Raw genomic sequence first — 18,479 nt, 5'->3', positions numbered from 1 at the left:
GAGGTCAGCCAGGCTGCTCCTGGCCTGTCCTGGCACTCAGGCCCCCTAGCCACGCTGCGTCAAGAGGGAGAGGCCAGCACGGAGGCACCTGCTTGGGCACCCTGCTCACCTCCCCACTGCTGCCTACCCTCCTCCAGCTCCTGCTTCAACGGCGGTACCTGTGTGGACGGCATCAACTCCTTCACCTGCCTGTGTCCACCTGGCTTCACAGGCAGCTACTGCCAGCACGACGTCAACGAGTGTGACTCTCGGCCCTGCCTGCACGGTGGCACCTGCCAGGACAGCTACGGCACCTACAAGTGCACCTGCCCGCAGGGCTACACAGGCCTCAACTGCCAGGTGAGGGGGGCCACGTGGCCGGGCCTGCCCACATCGGCTCCAGCTGCCCTCCCCGCCCCGGGTCACGGGAGAGCACACCAGGCTCAGGGGGCGGGGATGGCCTCAGTCCGGTGGCTCCTGGGGATTTGGGCTGCCAGCCTGGTGCCCAGCCCTGGGCCCTGCTGCCAAGAAGCGGTGAACAGGGGCCTTCCAGGTCAGGCAGCAAAGCTTTATGGAGAACCAGGACTAGGTGACCTGGGGGAAGACAACTAAAAGCTGGTGTCTTTATGGAAGGTACGTAAAAAAGTACTGGAGATTTACCTTCGTTTAAGGTTTTCACATAAGACACTGGTAACAGAAGAGTTCTGACAAAGTTGTTTGCTTCTGAAGAAAAACTTTTCCTTGAATGAAAGGCAGCTAGTGGTCCGGATTCACTGAGGGCCCAGAGCAAGAGAGAGACCTCCGCTCCACCCCAGGCTGCTCCCTAGCAGGGGGGCCCAGGGGCCTCAGTTTCCATTTTCGTGGGAGGGGGTCACGAGGCACCCTGGGCGGAGGTCCTCTGCCGGGTGGGCGGCCCTGTGGGAGCTGGCCTGGGTGGGGCTGCCGGAGCGAGGCTGAGCGCTGCCTTCCCCAGAACCTCGTGCGCTGGTGTGACTCCTCGCCCTGCAAGAACGGCGGCAAGTGCTGGCAGACCAACACCCTGTACCGCTGCGAGTGCCACAGCGGCTGGACCGGCCTCTACTGCGACGTGCCCAACGTCTCCTGCGAGGTGGCTGCATGGCAGCAAGGTAACTGGCTGTGTCCCGCCCTGGCCCAGGCTTCCCGGTGCCCCCAGGACGGGAGCCCCAGCCTTACACTCCCTGCTGTGTGCCCTACAGGCATCAATGTCACACACCTGTGCCGGAACGGGGGGCTCTGCATGAATGCGGGCAACACACACCACTGCCACTGCCAGGCCGGCTACACAGGCAGCTACTGCGAGGACCAGGTGGACGAGTGCTCACCCAGCCCCTGCCAGAATGGGGCCACCTGCACCGACTACCCTGGCGGCTACTCCTGCGAGGTGGGGACCTGGCCTTCATGAGGGTGTGCATGTCTGGGTCTGGGGAGGGGGTGTCACCGAGGGCCAGGCCCTGGGCTGAGAGCCAGCGCAGCAGGGAAAGGTAAGCCCAATAGATGTGTATCCCTTTCAGTCCCACTAAGGGAGGGCTGGGGTAGTCAGGAAAGGCTGCCTGGAGGAGTCGTCCTGTGGGGGCATCTGGAAGAGAAAGAATATGCTGAGAATTGGGACAGGGTTTTCTCTCCCCCAGGTTTGCCATGGGGCCCTCCTCTATCCTAGGGAACGGGGCCTAACCCCCAACTTAGGCTGTGAACCACAGCCTACTGGGGCCCTTCCTGGGGTCTCCATCTGGGTCCACCAGATGTGAGGAACCCATGGCTTTGCTAGACAAGAGGGCAGCTCACATGGCCCTGTCAGCCTGCACAGGGGGTAGGGGGGGCTGCACCCTAGCTGTCCACTGACCACAGGCCCTGCCCCTTGCGGTCCCCTGCAGTGCGTGGCTGGCTACCATGGGGTGAACTGCTCCGAGGAGATCAATGAGTGCCTGTCCCAGCCGTGCCAGAATGGGGGTACCTGCATCGACCTCACCAACACCTACAAGTGCTCCTGCCCCCGAGGCACACAGGGTAGGCGCTGCCACACCCCAGGGCCAGGCGTCGGGGAACTCGGGCAGGCACAGGGCTGACCAGGAAGGGGCTGAGAGAGGGAGCCTGCCGGATTGGCCGCCAGCATCCTTCTGGGCATCTGTGGTCCCAGTCCTGACCCCTGACCGATGGGGCACGCTTGGGAGGAGTGGGGCTGGTGAGCAGCCAGCACAGGGTCTGATGGTGCCGGGCGCCTGCAGGCGTGCACTGCGAGATCAACGTGGACGACTGCAGCCCCCCCATCGACCCCATCTCCCGGGGCCCCAAGTGCTTTAACAACGGCACCTGCGTGGACCAGGTGGGCGGCTACAGCTGCACCTGCCCGCCCGGCTTCGTGGGTGAGCGCTGCGAGGGCGATGTCAACGAGTGTCTGTCCAACCCCTGTGACACCCGCGGCACCCAGAACTGCGTGCAGCGCATCAACGACTTCCACTGCGAGTGTCGTGCCGGCCACACCGGTGAGTACCCTGGCCGGGGCCGGGGGTGGGGGCCGGGGGTGGAGGGCCAGCCCCTCACGCCCGCTCTCATCCCCAGGGCGCCGCTGCGAGTCGGTCATCAATGGCTGCAAGGACAGGCCCTGCAGAAACGGGGGCACCTGTGCCGTGGCCTCCAACACCGCCCGTGGGTTCGTCTGCAAGTGCCCCGCGGTAGGTGCTGCCAGGGCAGGCGGTGGGGAAGGCCCTGTGCGGCCAAGGGCTCCCTGGTCTGAAGGTGACAGGAGAACGTCCTCACTCAGTGCATCTTGGGGTGGAGGGCCCTGAGCCTGGGCTTGTCCCCCTACCAGAGGGCAGAGGCTGGCTTGAGTGTCTGACTCCGTCCTCCTCGTTCTCTTCTAGATCATGTGTTTTGTGTCAATAAACTACTTTCATAGTAGCTTCAGGGTTATAGAAAAGTGGTGCGGGAGAGTCCCCACGCACCCTTCCCACCACACCCAGGTTCTCCCATTACTAGCATCTTGTCGTTGGATGGTACACTGTCACAGTCCCAGCGTTGATGCATCGCTAAGTCCGCTCCTGGCGTCCGGCCTCCTGTGGGCTCTGATGCAGGCCCGGTGTCACACCTCCACCAGAGCAGCGCCACGTGGAGGTTTTAGTGCCTAAAATGTACCCCTTGCTCCGCCTGTGCTCCTTCCCTTCCTCCCTCCCGACCCAGGGCAACCCCTGCACGTTTTTTGTTGAAAGGCTTTCTTTCAAGGAGTCGTGCTCCCTGGGGAAAGACTGCCAGCCCTTCTTCTGGGTGGGCGGATGCGTGGCTCAGCCAGGCCTGGGTGCGTCCCAGCCCACCCTGATACCCCCTGCCCGCGTCCTTTCCCCCGGCAGGGCTTCGAAGGTGCCACGTGTGAGAATGACGCTGGCAGCTGCGGGAACCTGCGATGCCTGAACGGCGGCACCTGCATCTCAGGCCTGCGCAGCCCCACCTGCCTGTGCCTGGGCCCCTTCACCGGCCCCGAGTGCCAGTTCCCGGCCAGCAGCCCCTGCGTGGGCGGCAACCCCTGCTACAACCAGGGCAGCTGCGAGCCCACGCCCGAGAGCCCCTTCTATCGCTGCCTGTGCCCCGCCAAGTTCAATGGGCTCCTGTGCCACATCCTGGACTACAGCTTCGGGGGCGGCGTGGGCCTCGACATCGCCCCGCCGCAGGTCGAGGAGGCCTGTGAGCTCCCCGGGTGCCGCGAGGAGGCCGGCAACAAGGTGTGCAGCCTCCAGTGCAACAACCACGCCTGCGGCTGGGACGGCGGTGACTGCTCGCTCAACTTCAACGACCCCTGGCAGAACTGCTCTCAGTCGCTGCAGTGCTGGAAGTACTTCAGCAACGGCCACTGTGACAAGCAGTGCAACTCGGCCGGCTGCCTCTTCGACGGCTTCGACTGCCAGCGTGCGGAAGGCCAGTGCAAGTAAGGCCAGCAGGGATGGCTGCTCCTCGCGGCACGGGAGGAGGGAGCCACCACTCATGGGGCAGGGAGAGGAGGGAGCCACCACTCACCACTCACCACTCACGGGGCGGGGAGAGGGGGTCGAGAGAGTGGGCAGAGGCGGAGGGAGGACCCTGAGCTCCCGTGCAGAATGGCGTGCGGCCAGAGGCTGGCCAAGGGTCTCCCGGTGGACAGGGCAGGCACAATTCCCTGAATGTGGCCCGGGGAGGGCAGCAGGATGGAGGTGGGCAGGTTGTGGCTCCGGGGCTCCAGGCGCAGAAGGAGTCCTGAGCGTGCCCTGTGCCCGCAGCCCCCTGTACGACCAGTACTGCAAGGACCACTTCAGCGACGGGCACTGCGACCAGGGCTGCAACAGCGCCGAGTGCGAGTGGGACGGGCTGGACTGCGCGGAGCACGTGCCCGAGCGGCTGGCGGCCGGCACGCTGGTGCTGGTGGTGCTCATGCCGCCCGAGCAGCTGCGCAACCACTCCCTGCACTTCCTGCGCGAGCTCAGCCGCCTGCTACACACGAACGTGGTCTTCAAGCGCGACGCCAGCGGGCAGCAGATGATCTTCCCCTACTACGGCCGCGAGGAGGAGCTGCACAAGCACCCCATCAAGCGCTCTGTGGATGGCGGGGCTGTGCCCGGCACTCTGCTCGGCCACATGAAGGCCACGCTGCTCCCGGGGGGCGAGGGCGGGCGCCGGCGCAGGGAGCTGGATCCCATGGACATCCGAGGGTGAGTGAGCTCCAGCGCGTCTCCCCGCCCCAGCCCCGGCCAAGGCCTCCCCGACCCTCAGGGCTGCCCCCGAAGGAGGAGGTACACTCTCCACTCGATGGTGAAGGAGACCGAGGTTCCAAAAGGACCCAGGACTTCCGGGTCCTGTGATGGACAAGGGGCAGAGACAGCATTCCCACCGAGGGCTCTTGATTCCACAGCCCATGCCCTGGGGCCTGGCGTCAGCTCTTGGAGGAGGATCGGGCCTTGAGATCTGTCTTTCTGAGATGAGGAAGAGGGATGTTCAAGGGACGCACAGGGCCAGGGTGGGAGAGCACTTTGAGGGGTGTCCGTGATGAGCACCTGAGTGGGCCCAGCTAGTGCTGGTGCTGGACGTGGTGGGCGGCAGGGGCCCTGTCCACCTCCTGGGTTGTTTCCAGTCTAGACCCAGCTCCCTTCCACCCCTCAGGTCCTGGGAGCATCTCTCCCGCAACTCACTGGGGTGATGCCATGGGGGCAGGACTGCTCCTCCAAGGCAGCTCGCTGGGCGGGCGCAGGGAGGAGGCTGGGTTCTGAGCCCCCTGACCCTGCCGTGTCCCCCAGGTCCATCGTCTACCTGGAGATCGACAACCGGCAGTGTGTCCAGTCGTCCTCGCAGTGCTTCCAGAGCGCCACGGACGTGGCTGCCTTCCTGGGCGCGCTCGCCTCACTGGGCAGCCTCAACATCCCCTACAAGATCGAGGCAGTGCAGAGTGAGTAGCCCGCCCCGCTCGGCCCGCCACACGCCCTCGGGCGCTGTTTGCTTGTGTTTGGAGGAATCCGCCTGGGAGGGGCTGAGTCTCCCAGTGACCCCCACCCCAAGATGCCCTGTGTGCTGTTTGCCACCCACAGGCGTGTCATGCCATCCAGAGTTTGGGAAGCGCGTTTCTGGCATTTTCTGCCTGGCATGCTCCCCCTACCCATAGTGACAGCTGTCTGCAAGGCTGGCCCAGGGGAACCCGCCGGGAAGTGGGGGCCTTTTCCCTCCCCACCCCTTCTCCTGATTTTTCTTTGTTGGGTATTATTTCAAAATCATTACAGCTTTTTAAAAAAAAAAAAAAAAAAGAGAGGGAGAAGAATTGATCGGTGTCATGTGAAGTGTTGAAGTTTGTATCTCGAAAATCCCCCTAAATCCTTTGTCTTAACAGCTCAATGCGAGTGCAGTGATTTGAAGTCGACTAATCCTCCTCCCTTAAAGGAGAAAAAAGTGAAAGCCGGCTCCAGATAGCCCGCTGGTGCAGGAGAGAATTTAGCGATAGTTTGCAATTCTGATTAATCGCGTAGAAAATGACCTTATTTTGGGGGGCGGGATGGAGGAGAGCAGGCGAGGAGGCACTGGCCGTGGAGCCAGCGCGCTGCCCCCCGGCCGCCAGCCTGCCTTGTAGCGCTGCCTGATGTCCAGGCGCCTGCCTGCGGCCCCTGTGCCCGCAGGTGAGACGGTGGAGCCACCCCCGCCCCCGCCGCTGCACTTCATGTACGTGGCCGTGGTCGCCTTCGTGCTGCTCTTCTTCGTGGGCTGTGGGGTGCTGCTGTCCCGGAAGCGCCGGCGGCAGCATGGCCAGCTCTGGTTCCCCGAGGGCTTCAAGGTGTCGGAGGCCAGCAAGAAGAAGCGGCGGGAGCCCCTCGGCGAGGACTCCGTGGGCCTCAAGTTAGTGGACGCTGTGGGCTTGCGGGAGGCGGGCTACCCTGCAGACCCCGGTCTCCCCGGCAAGCTGCCTGAGCCACGGTCTCGGGGGTTTTCTGGGGAGCCCTGCTCAGTCCTGCTTCCCTGACCCTCCGCCCCCAGGCCGCTGAAGAACGCCTCGGACGGCGCCCTCATGGATGACAACCAGAACGAGTGGGGCGACGAGGACCTGGAGACCAAGAAGTTCCGGGTGAGTCGGGGGCCCCAGCACTTCCCCAGTCCCCTGCCCACCCTGCCTGGGCCCGGCAGGACATGCTTCTCTGCTTGACCCCCTTCCTTAGTTCGAGGAGCCGGTGGTTCTTCCCGACCTGGACGACCAGACAGACCACCGGCAGTGGACCCAGCAGCACCTGGACGCAGCCGACCTGCGCGTGTCCGCCATGGCCCCCACGCCACCCCAGGGCGAGGCTGATGCCGACTGCATGGATGTCAACGTCCGCGGGCCGGGTAGGTGCGGCCGGACCCCTACTCTGCCCCCAGGGGCTCCCCGGCCGGGTCAGTCTCCTCAGGCAGCCTGCGCTTCCCTGACCTCATGATCCACCTGTCTCCCGCCCCTGAGCGCTCGCAGTCGGTACCTGGAAGCTTAGCCAGGAGGGGCAGCGTGCTCCAAGGTCTCAGCGGGATGGGAAGTCCCAGGAGTCTCGCTGCCTGTTCACTGGCTCCCTCCTCGGGGTGCCTGTCTAAGCTCACTCTGCCCTCCAAGTTGATTTCTCCTCCCAAAACACTCCTTTTAAGACACTCAAACTGTTGGTTTTCTAACCACCCATCTCTCACTTCGTCTTTCGCCTGGACGTGTTGTTGGTGAAGATCTTGAACAGGTCAGAAAGCAGAGCCTCGGGGTCCCTGTTGCCCACCTGCAGGCTGGCCACTGGACTTGACTGGGAAGCTTGGATTGATTCCGTTGGCCCCAGGCAGCATGGCCTTGTGTGCAGGGCCACCATGGGCCACATGTCCACAGGGCTGCCCACCAACCGAGGGCCATTGTTACTGCCCAGAGCAGCTGCTGAGGGCTGGCCTTTCTGACCAAGCCCCCGCCCTTGTCCCGGCCTCCCTGCAGATGGCTTCACACCCCTCATGATCGCCTCCTGCAGTGGAGGGGGCCTGGAGACAGGCAACAGCGAAGAGGAGGAGGACGCACCGGCGGTCATCTCCGACTTCATCTACCAGGGTGCCAGCCTGCACAACCAGACGGACCGCACCGGTGAGACCGCCCTGCACCTGGCTGCCCGCTACTCGCGCTCCGACGCGGCCAAGCGCCTGCTAGAGGCGAGCGCTGACGCCAACATCCAGGACAACATGGGACGCACCCCACTGCACGCAGCTGTGTCTGCTGACGCCCAGGGCGTCTTTCAGGTGGGCAGCCCACCCACCTCCCCTCCTCCTGAGCAGGGGCAGCTGGTGTCCTTCCTCTGCACTTGGAAGGAGGCACGAGGCCAGGAAGGTCATCAAACCCCACGCGTCTTCCTCACAGGGAAGCCAGGCAGTCCAGCAGGAGGCCAGGGGGACCTGCAGGGGGCAGGGCCTCCCCGCCTCACCCAAGACAGGACCCCGATGTCCCTCTGCGTCTGCCCCTCACAGCCTTGTTCCCCACTCTGCTTTGGCTGCAGGCGTTGCCTCTGGCGTTGGGGCAAAGGGATGTAGGCTGCTACTTGCAGCCTGCAAACCTGGGGCTCTGGCCTTGCCGAGGATCCCAGGACAAGGGGGGATTAGGGACTTGGATGCCTGGGTCTCTGGGGACTGTCCTTGGCAGAGGCTCCTTTTGAAAGCTGCCAGCCAGTCCCCCTGCCACAAACCCCCAGGCTCTGGGCAGCACTGCTCTGCACAGACGGGCAGGTAAATGGGGCACAAATAGGGGAGTTTTATAGGGATTTATTAATTCTTAACATGTCCTTCTATGAAAATAAGAAATTTTTTGTTCTTTTTAAATGGAGGTGCTGGGGATTGAACCTAGGACCTCATGCATGCAAAACACATGCTCTGCCACTGAGCTACACCCACCTGAATGCCCCCTATTCCTGGGGAAATAAGAAATTGAGAACAGTCTAACAAGCTCCTGGAGGCAGGCCCTGGCCATGGTGGCACTGGTGGCCTTTCTGACACAGGGGTACCTAAGTTCCCATGGGTGCTTTGCAGGAGTTAAGTCCAGTCCTGCACTCAGCTTGGCCCCCAGTGGAGTTCTTCCCTCCCTGTGCGCCCACTCCCCACTGTCCAGCCTTGCTGGGGCCATTCAGACCTCCGGACGGGCTGCTTCCAAGTCCAGGATTGATTCCTAAGAACATGTTCCCAGCGGGGGCCTCAGGCTCACATCTGCTAAGGCTGAGACCTTCCCTGTCTTCTAGATCCTTATCCGGAACCGAGCCACCGACCTGGATGCCCGCATGCACGACGGCACGACTCCGCTCATCCTGGCCGCCCGCCTGGCTGTCGAGGGCATGCTGGAGGACCTCATCAACTCCCATGCCGACGTCAACGCTGTGGACGACCTGGGTGAGCCGGCTGGGCCCTGGCCACGGGGTGGGGTGTGGGCGCCCGCGGCCACCTGCTCTTCCCAACCCACTCTGCGTCTCCAACACAGGCAAGTCCGCCCTGCACTGGGCCGCCGCCGTGAACAACGTGGAGGCTGCGGTTGTGCTCCTGAAGAACGGGGCCAACAAAGACATGCAGAACAACAAGGTGGGTGGGGGGCGCTGGCTGGCAAGTCACTTCCCCTAGCGCCCTTCCTGATCGTGGGACGCCCCCAAGCCGATGACTTCAGCTCCAGGAGAACCTCTGGGCACTTAGACGCAGACTCCTCAGCAGGGTGCCTTGTGTCGGGGCTCTCTCCCCTTCATTTCGTATCTACAGGTCCCCTCCCAAGTGCGGGGCATGGGTCCCAGCAGTGGATGGGTGGCTGCAGCTGTCCTGTGTCACTGTGACCTGGACCTCATCCTCTGTTCCTGGCTGTCACCCGGCAGGGTGGGGGGTGACCCAGGTGGTGCAAATTGAGCTGAGGCTGGTGGGGGTGGGGGGCTCTGCATTCTGAGGTCCTCAGTTGGAAATGCAAGGGCCGCCTTGCTACACATGGACTAGCCTCTTGTCTTGCTCAGCGTCGCCATGATCTGTCCCTGAGGCTAAGGAAGCTCTTCCCAACCCCAGTCTGACCCCGCATCTCCTGAACCTACCTTGGATTCCTCTGTGTGCCAAGCCCCACCCCACACTTCACTGGCCTATGGCTGCATTTCAAACGGGTCTCCCTCTCACCTGGGTGAGGGAACACTGAGTGCCCAGTGGGGCTGAGGCATGATCCCACCTCCTCCTGGAGAGGCTAAGCCTCAGAGACAGAGGGTCTGGCCAAAGGGACTGTCATGGTATGGCAGCAGCCGTTGCCACGGCCTTGTGTGTACCAGGCAGACACCATCAGGTCTCACCCTCCACACAGCAGCCTGGCAGGGATACGAGGCATGTCTGCTATGCAGATGAGGAAACTGAGACCCAGGGAAGGAGCTCAGATGTCAGTGTCCCTCAGGGACCATCCGGTGTCCATAGTTGCTCAGACCCCCACGTCCCTGAAATTGCGGCCATACTTGCATCTGCGCCATTTTGGAGGGAGGGAAGAGGGGCCACGGCTTAACTTTCCAGTGGAGTCTGCGACCCTACAGGGCAAAGCCTTACTGATTAAGAATATAGGATCCCACAGACCATCTCTGGGTGGGTCTTAGAAGATGTAGTTAAGGTGTTTAAGGCTTTTTTTTTTTTAAGACTTAACAGTCCAGGTAGAACACTGGAGAGGGTCCACAGCAGGGAGGTGGGGGTCAAACTGCTGGTTCCTCTAGTGACAGGGCATTGATGGACCACTGGTCAGGGGACTCCAGGAACGGGGTGAGGAAGGGGTGCTCAGGCACCTGCAGCTGGTGGCTGGGCGTGGTGTCCACGGGCGAGGAGGAGTAGCTGTGCTGCGAGGGCAGCGTCAGGAACTGGGCAGTGGTCTTGGGTGGGGTGACCATGATGAGGGTGACCCGCTCACCTGCTCCCTGTCCATTCCCCCAGGAGGAGACGCCATTGTTCCTGGCCGCGCGGGAGGGCAGCTACGAGACCGCCAAGGTGTTGCTAGACCATTTCGCCAACCGGGATATCACAGACCACATGGACCGCCTGCCTCGCGACATCGCGCAGGAGCGCATGCACCACGACATCGTGCGGCTGCTGGATGAGTACAGCCTGGTGCGCAGTCCCCAGCTGCACGGCGCCGCCCTGGGTGGCGCGCCCACCCTGTCTCCCCCGCTCTGCTCACCCAATGGCTACCTGGGCAACCTCAAGCCGACAGTGCAGGGCAAGAAGGCCCGCAAGCCCAGCACCAAGGGCCTGGCCTGCGGCGGCAAGGAGGCCAAGGACCTCAAGGCGCGGAGGAAGAAGTCCCAGGACGGCAAGGGCTGCCTGCTGGACAGCTCCAGCGTGCTGTCGCCCGTGGACTCCCTGGAGTCGCCCCATGGCTACCTGTCGGACGTGGCTTCCCCACCCCTCCTGCCCTCCCCTTTCCAGCAGTCTCCATCCATGCCCCTCAGCCACCTGCCCGGCATGCCTGACACCCACCTAGGCGTCAGCCACCTGAGTGTGGCAGCCAAGCCCGAGGCGGCGGCACTGAGCGGGGGCGGCCGGCTGGCCTTCGAGGCGGGACCCCCACGCCTCTCCCACCTGCCTGTGGCCTCCAGCACCAGCACAGTCCTGGGCAGCGGCGGCGCAGCTGTGAATTTCACCGTGAGTGGGGCCACAGGCTTGAACAGCCAGTGCGAGTGGCTGTCGCGGCTGCAGAACGGCCTGGTGCCAAGCCAGTACAACCCGTTGCGAGGGAGTGTGGCACCCGGCACCCTGAGCACACAGGCCCCCGCCCTCCAGCACGGCATGATGGGCCCGCTGCACAGCGGCCTGTCCGCCAGCGCCCTGTCCCAGATGATGGGCTACCAGGCCCTGCCCAACACGCGGCTGGCCACCCAGCCCCCCCTGGTGCAGACACAGCAGCAGAACCTACAGATGCCACAGCAGAGCCTGCAGCCTCAGCAGAGCCTGCCAGCGGCCAGCCTCCAGCAGCCACAGAGCCTGCAGCCGCAGCCACCGCAGCCGCTCCTCGGCGTGAGCTCGGCTGCTGGCAGCCACTTGGGCCGGAGCTTCCTTGGTGGGGAGCTGAGCCAGGCAGATGTGCAGCCCCTAGGCCCCAGCAGCCTGGCGGTGCACACCGTCCTGCCACAGGATGGCCAGGTCCTGCCCACATCACTGCCGTCCGCGCTGGCCCCGCCCATGACCACTGCCCAGTTCCTCACGCCGCCCTCGCAGCACAGCTACTCCTCCTCGCCGGTGGACAACACGCCCAGCCACCAGCTGCAGGTGCCTGAGCACCCCTTCCTCACCCCGTCCCCAGAGTCCCCTGACCAGTGGTCCAGCTCATCGCCACATTCCAACATCTCCGATTGGTCCGAGGGCATCTCCAGCCCGCCCACCAGCATGCAGTCCCAGGTCACCCACATTCCGGAGGCGTTCAAGTAAACATTCGGCCGCCCAGAGGGACCCTGCTTCCTTTCCCAAGCCCTGCTGGGGCGATTGCGTGCGCTCCGTGGATGCTGCGGCCGACCAAAGGAGGTTTTTTTCAAGAAACGTGTTTTTATACAAAATAAGAGAACAAGGATTTTTAATTTTTTTTTTTTAGTATTTATTTATGTACTTTTATTTTACACTGAAACACTGCCTTTTTATTTATATGTACTGTTTTGTATGGCAGCAGGTAGACTTTTATCTGCTCCAAGAAAATAAACTAGTTCTCAGTCGTGATTTTTCCTACTTAGGATACAGAATCCTAGGTATTTGTAAAATATAAACAAAGATTCATGATTTATACATGCCATTTATTTATTGATTTCCTTTTTTTTTAATCCAAAAAGAAATGAGGTTGAAGAAGGGAGGTTTGAACCAGTTTTCAAAAAGTTGCTGGGGTGCCTGGCCTGTTGTGATCTCCCCAGACGTGCCCCCCAACCCCCAAACCCGGACCCTCCCGGCCCCCCCGCTCCTCCCAGCACCACCTGCATTTTATGGGAAGATGCATCTAGAGACAACGAAGCAAAACTTTGACACCTTTGGCACGTGGGTTAATTTGCGTCTAAAATAGGAATGTAAAATGATGTGGTTTATGCGTTTTGGTGTTCCTTTAAGTGACTTTTAAAAACATGCTTTTAAAAATGTGGCCTTGGTGTATACCAAGGGTACATTTCATGGTACCAATCATGAATCTTTGTTTTGGGTTCAGTATTATGTAGTTGTTCATTGAGCTTGTGAGTTCTTGTTCCTTCTGGAGGCTCCTCTGCCCGCCCCCTACCCTGCCCCCGCTGATTCTGAAGCATGCTGTAGAGTGAGAAGTTGGAGATGTGGCCGTGTGGTACCCACCTTTGGACACTGTGGTGGGGAGGCCCACTCTCTTCTGGGGAAAGACACTGCCTGGGCCGCCCCATTGGAGGCCTCACAACCTGAACTGCATCTTCCAGGTTCAGCAGAAGATGGACAGGCACTCCTGGGGCCCAGCCGCTAATGGGCCCTGGTTTTATAGGAGACTTGGAGAAACATGGCTGGGTCCAGCCTCCGTGCACAGAGCCCTCGTCCCCCAGCTCGGTGGGGTGCTGGGGGCGCTAGGAGCCTGCTTGTGGGCCACCCCTCCTGGTTTAGGGGGGTGTGTGCCTGGAGGAGGAGCAGATTCTTGATATAGTATCAAGTGTAAGCCTGTGGCGGAATAAACGTCTGTAAATACATTTTTAAAGGGGATTTTGTTTAAGAAATCTGAATGAAAGCAAATCTGTCGGGACACGCTAATAAGGAATGTCGGACGGAACCCAGTCCTCGAGACCTGTGTCTGCTGGACCCGTAGATCCTATGAGCAAACCCAGGGAAGGGTCTGCCGCCCCACCCTCTCCCGCTCCGTCGGGCAGCACCACCTCCTCAGGGCAGCTTCTCTGGCCTCACCAGGGGCGTTTGCCATCCCTAGTGGGCATGACCAGACACTGCCTAAGATGTTGCTTCCTATTGTGTTTTATAAAATAGAGTGTAGTTTACATAAAAAGGAAACTTTTCAAAAACATTATCTACATGCAAGAGGGTAGGTGATGTAAATGATGTATTTTTTTTCATCTTTTTTGTTAACTGATTTGCAATAAAAATGGTCATCCAGGTTTTGCTAAACTTGGCTGAGGTGCTGGCTTGCTTCCTGAGAGAGGGAGGGCACGCCGTTCTGCTGTGCAGTCACGCGGAGTCCCTGGCCCGTGAGTGCCGGGGTCACTGTCTCAGAGGTTGTACAGTGGCCCTGTCTGCCTGGGCCAGCCTCCATGCGGGGAGGCAGAGACGCAGCTGTGAACAGGGCATGTGCAGCCCTGTCTTGGGAGACTCAGCCACCCTGACACCAGGCTCCAGGCTTTCCCATCCATCAGTGCCTCAGAGGGTGAAGGCACCACATCCCCAGCCTGGGGACTTTGGCAGGGAGGCTGCTGTAGGCAAGAGGGGCACAAGGAGGGCCTGGAGTAAGCCAGACCCTAGCATGCGAGCAAAGGGAGCTGCAGAAACATCTCAGCAGGGGCACCATGGGGGTGACAGAGTAGGGGAGGTTCTGTGACCACAGGGGGTGCTGGCTGAGCAACACCCTTCCCTGGGGAGTCCTGCGTAGGGCCATCAGGCACCCACATGGGCCTCCCTGTCTCCCTCCTGCCTGGGCCTCTACCTCCACCTGGCCCCACCCCTTCTCTGCCTGACCACGCCCCTCCCACTGGCCCCACCCCCAGGCCAGTGGATTCAAACCAGGTCAACCAAGGGAGAATCTGATGACCTGCTTCTACTGCAAAGTGCCACCTGGGCCTGGCATATCCAAGCACAATTGTGAACCCAAGATTTCCTCACTAAGTTTGGATGCTGCATTCCTGGGACAAGTTCTGGAAAATGGAATATGGCAAATGGCTGAACTTTCACTTTCAGAGGGAGTGGACCCAGCCTGAATTCTGCCCGAAGAGCTCTCAGCACCCTGAAATCACACTCCTAGGTGTACACACAAAAGAAGCGAAAACAGACCCAAACAAGTCCACGTACACATGTGCTCACAGCACCCAAGAGGTCGGAACAACCCAGATGCCCATCAGCTGACAAATGTGTGAACCAAATGCAGACCCACCCTCTGATGGCTGGTTTTACATGCCGAGCGGCTGGGCCCTTGAGCCACGTGTGAGCCTGCCTCTGGATGAGATGAGCAGTGGAGCCTGTGGGCGAGTAAAGAAGACGCCCTCCCCCGTGCGGGTGGGCCCGTCCAGCCAGGTGGAGACCCGAACAGACCGAAAGGGTTGAGCAACGGGGCCGTCCTCCCGCCTGGCCGCTTGAGCTGGAGCACCTGGCTCTTCCTTTCTTCAGATTTGGACTGAAGCCTTCTCTTCCTGGGTCTCAAGCTGCTGATCACAGACCTTGAGACTTAGCCTCTGTCATCATGTAAGCCAATTCCTTAGAGTGAATCTCTACATGTTGATACGTCTTGTTGGCTCTATCTGGAGAACCCAGACCAAATACACATATGATGGAATATTATTCAGCTATAAAAAGGAATGAAGCCCTGACACCTACTACAGCGTGGCCAAAACTCAAAAACATGCTAAGTGATAGAAGCCAGACACAAAAGGCCGCGTAACGTGTGAGTGCATTTGTGTGAAATGTCCGAAGCAGGTAAACCCACAGAGACAGGAAGCAGGTTAGTGGTTCCCAGGGTGGAGGCAGGGGCGTGGTGCAAAGTGACTGCCCAGTGGGTCAGGGTGATTACTTTGGGGGATGAAATGTTTTGGAACTTGGTGGAGGTGGCAGTTGCACACCATTTTTAATGCATTAAATGCCACTGAATCGTTGGCTGTACAACGGTTAATTTTATGTTCTATGAATTGTATCCCCATAAATTATTTTTTTAAAAGAAAGAACTCCCTGCAACCTGTCCTTCTCATCGTGGATGTACAGTCTGAGTCGGCCCGCTCTGCCACCCCACCCTCACAAGGACCCTCGCCCGGCCACCATGCACCTCCCAGGGAGGACACAGCCCCTCCCTTGGACTAAGCTCAGCCAAGACACCCCTGACTTGGGGGTCTGTTATGGGCTGAATTGTATCCTCCCCAAATTCATAGGGTGAAGCCCCAGCTCCCAGAGCTAAGAATGTAGCTGTGTTTGCAGACGGGGTCTTTACAGAGGTGATTAAGTTAACATGAGGTCCTAGGGTGGCTGTAATCCAGTGTGACTGGGGTCCTTATAAGAAGGGGTGATCACGACACAGACACACAGAGGGACGATGTGAAGATGTGGGGAGAGGACGGCCAACTCCAAGCCCAGGAGACAGACCTCCCAGGACATCAGCCCCACTGACACCCTGATCTCAGGCTTCCAGCCCCCAGAACTGTGAGAAACGAATTTCTGTTGAGCTACCCGGTCTGCGGCACTTCGTCATGGCAGCCCCAGCAGACTAACACAGAATCCCAGGTCACCCCTCTCAAGTGCCCGGTGCGTGTCCTAGGGGCCACATCCCCAGCAGCTGCAGCCAGCTGGCCCTGCTGTCTGCCCTGGTTGCCTGGCCCTCCTCGGGGGGGGGGGGCACAGCCCAGGGGTCCGACTTGCACTTGTCAACACGCAAAACGCAGGAGGCCAACACGTGGCTGCCAGTCCACCCTCTTGACTGCTTGGGGGAGGGGGCACCTTCCTCCAGGACTTGAGGATGGTTTAAAGCAGCACCATCCAACAGAAATGGCATGCAAGCCACATGTGCAATTGCAAATGTTTTAGTAGCCACAATTAAAAGTAAAAAGAACCAGGTGAAGGTTATTTTAATAATACCTCTTAGTTAACCCAATATATCCCAAATATTATCACCTCAGCCTGTAATCGACATAAACAGTTAATGGGATATAGTTTAGATTCTGGTTTTTTGGGGGAGGGGAGCAGGGAGTATCCTGTGACTTTGAAATCCAGTTGGGATGAGGAGGGTAATAGCTCAGGGGTAGACTGTGTGCTTAGCATGCATGAGGTCCTGGGTTCAATCTCCAGTACCTTCATTAACAAAATAAATAACATAAATAAACCTAATTACCTCTTCCCCCGAAAAAAAAATTTTTGAAAAAAAAAGAAGGCTATGGTACACCTCTGTCCTGCCACAGCTCAGGTGCGTGATCACCATGTGTGGCTCAAGGCCATCACGTTGGATGCTCGGATTGAGATGATCAAAGTGTCCAACTTCTCAGCAATGCAGGGAAACCTAGGTGTATCACTGGCATGGTGTGCTCTCCACATTTTCCTGGACTGAGCCCCAGATGTGGCTCTGCACCCCTCTAGCCATAGCAGAGAGGGGATCCATGAGCCAGGAGGGACAGCATCAATGCCCAGATTAAACAGACTGGCAGGGCTACCCCCTGCCAGAAAGCCAGCAGAGTGTTGTGGGCGCTGGTGCTGCTCAGAGGGCCATCGCCAGCTGCCCGCTTTCTGAACATCGGCAGGCGAGGCTGTGCTTAGCAGGGAGCTGGCCTCCACTCTGGTGGGACTTTGTATCTCATCACGGGCCAATGACAAATTGTTTGTGGACCAGCCCCATCCAGAAACCATGGCCAGGAGCCATGCTGGAGGGGGCAGAGCTGTCAGTGGACAGATGATGATGGAGAGCTTTTTATGGTCACTTCTCATGGTGGGGTCCTGGGCAGCACAGCCAAGGATTATTGTGTCCAAGTAATTCAACCAGAAACCTAAGTGATGTGGTCCAGCTTGATCCCATGGCCAATGGAGACCTGGAAGCACTGTGTCCCAAAGGGTGTTTGGTGGATGGTTGACGGGTTTGGGAAGCCCTAGGTCAGGGGATCCCTTTCTGGAGGACTTCTTAGACCTCTGAAACGATCGTGTGGACCGTGAGTCTCTAGGAGGGAACACATGTGCACTGGTTTCCAAAGGAACTCACCGTTACCACGATTGAGGCATGGCGTCAGTTGGGCACAGTGGGGAAACACTGCTCCAAGGAGTCATGGAGTCTGCCTGCTGGGCTTCCTAACTGTGTTCCTGTGTCTCCACCTGCCCCGTTGCAGCCAGTGCACCTCAGGCAGGTGACTCAGTGTTTCCGAGACTCAGTGTCTCAGGCATTAAGCAGGAGCTCTCTGAGCAAACCTCCTGGGCTTGCGGCAGGGATGGGACTGGCAAGATTGCTGACACGGAGCTCCTGGAATGGGGCACGGACTCAGAAATAGCACAGAGTTCTAAAGTGTGTTCTTCGCGCTGCCCCTGCAGACCCGTGCACTCACTCAAGCCAGGCAGCAGTCCCACTCAGTAGATGCTGCCCCCGACCCCGTTCAGGACAGAGAAACCCAGGCTCAAGGAGGTGGTGGTCTGCACCGCAGAAGCATTGCTTATGTGTAACAACAGACCTGCCGTGTGAAGGGCCTGAGTTACATTTTATATTTTTTCACATGTGACCCGTTCCTGAACCACGCGGTGCATGATGCGTTACCAATATTTGTTATCAATCTATAGTTCTCTAGAGATTCACGATAGCTACTACAAATCTCCGTACACCTGAGAGATATTGCGAGTTTGGGTCCAGGCTGTGCAATAAAATGAGTATCACAGTAAAGGAAGTCACACAAAGTTTTTGGTTTCCCAGGGTATATAAAAGTTGCGTTTACACTAGACTGCAGTCCATTAAGTGTGCAATAATAGCATTAAGTCTAAAGAAACAACATATACACCTTAATTAAAAAATGGGAACAGTGGGGAGGGTATAGCTCAGTGGAAGGGCACATGCCCAGCATGCACGAGGTCCTGGGTTCAATCCCTGGTACCTCCATTAAATAACTAAGTAAATCTAACCCCCCCCCCAAAGCAATACAGTAACAGACAGTAACTAATAGCAGTAACATCAGGCCGTTTTCCTCTCTTGGACTGGCCCACTCCCAGCTCCCGGGAGTGCACTATATTTCACTACTATGTTTTCACTTCACTAATAAAAGTCCTGTTTATATCAAAAAAAATTAGTAGTAACATCAAAGCTCACTGGTCACGGATCACCATGACAAACATAGTAATAATGAAAAGTTTGAAATACTGTGGGA

At 59.1% G+C, this 18,479-nt stretch overlaps 1 protein-coding gene across 2 annotated transcripts in view; it reads left to right on the top strand.

Annotated features, from left to right (window-relative positions):
* NOTCH1 (notch receptor 1) overlaps positions 1–13,566 on the top strand; it is a 47,317-nt gene extending 33,751 nt beyond the window's left edge. Inside the window, exons 19-34 of one of the 2 annotated variants that reach the window (XM_074362557.1) lie at positions 138–339; positions 953–1,106; positions 1,197–1,381; positions 1,872–2,004; positions 2,223–2,480; positions 2,557–2,669; positions 3,342–3,913; positions 4,242–4,670; positions 5,253–5,401; positions 6,120–6,336; positions 6,475–6,562; positions 6,654–6,819; positions 7,430–7,725; positions 8,712–8,859; positions 8,948–9,045; positions 10,399–13,566. In XM_074362557.1, coding sequence (XP_074218658.1) covers positions 138–339; positions 953–1,106; positions 1,197–1,381; positions 1,872–2,004; positions 2,223–2,480; positions 2,557–2,669; positions 3,342–3,913; positions 4,242–4,670; positions 5,253–5,401; positions 6,120–6,336; positions 6,475–6,562; positions 6,654–6,819; positions 7,430–7,725; positions 8,712–8,859; positions 8,948–9,045; positions 10,399–11,889 — 4,699 coding nt within the window. In that variant the 3' untranslated portion in view covers positions 11,890–13,566. Of the gene's footprint in view, positions 1–137; positions 340–952; positions 1,107–1,196; positions 1,382–1,871; positions 2,005–2,222; positions 2,481–2,556; positions 2,670–3,341; positions 3,914–4,241; positions 4,671–5,252; positions 5,402–6,090; positions 6,337–6,474; positions 6,563–6,653; positions 6,820–7,429; positions 7,726–8,711; positions 8,860–8,947; positions 9,046–10,398 lie in introns of those variants that run through there. The other variant, XR_012506606.1, reaches the window with a different exon arrangement.
* The last annotated feature ends 4,913 nt before the right edge of the window (positions 13,567–18,479 follow it).

This window comes from Camelus bactrianus, chromosome 4 (genome assembly GCF_048773025.1).
Source record: "Camelus bactrianus isolate YW-2024 breed Bactrian camel chromosome 4, ASM4877302v1, whole genome shotgun sequence".
NCBI lineage: Eukaryota > Metazoa > Chordata > Mammalia > Artiodactyla > Camelidae > Camelus > Camelus bactrianus.
Note: the sequence above shows the minus strand (reverse complement) of the source record. Positions and strands in the feature narration are given on the sequence as shown.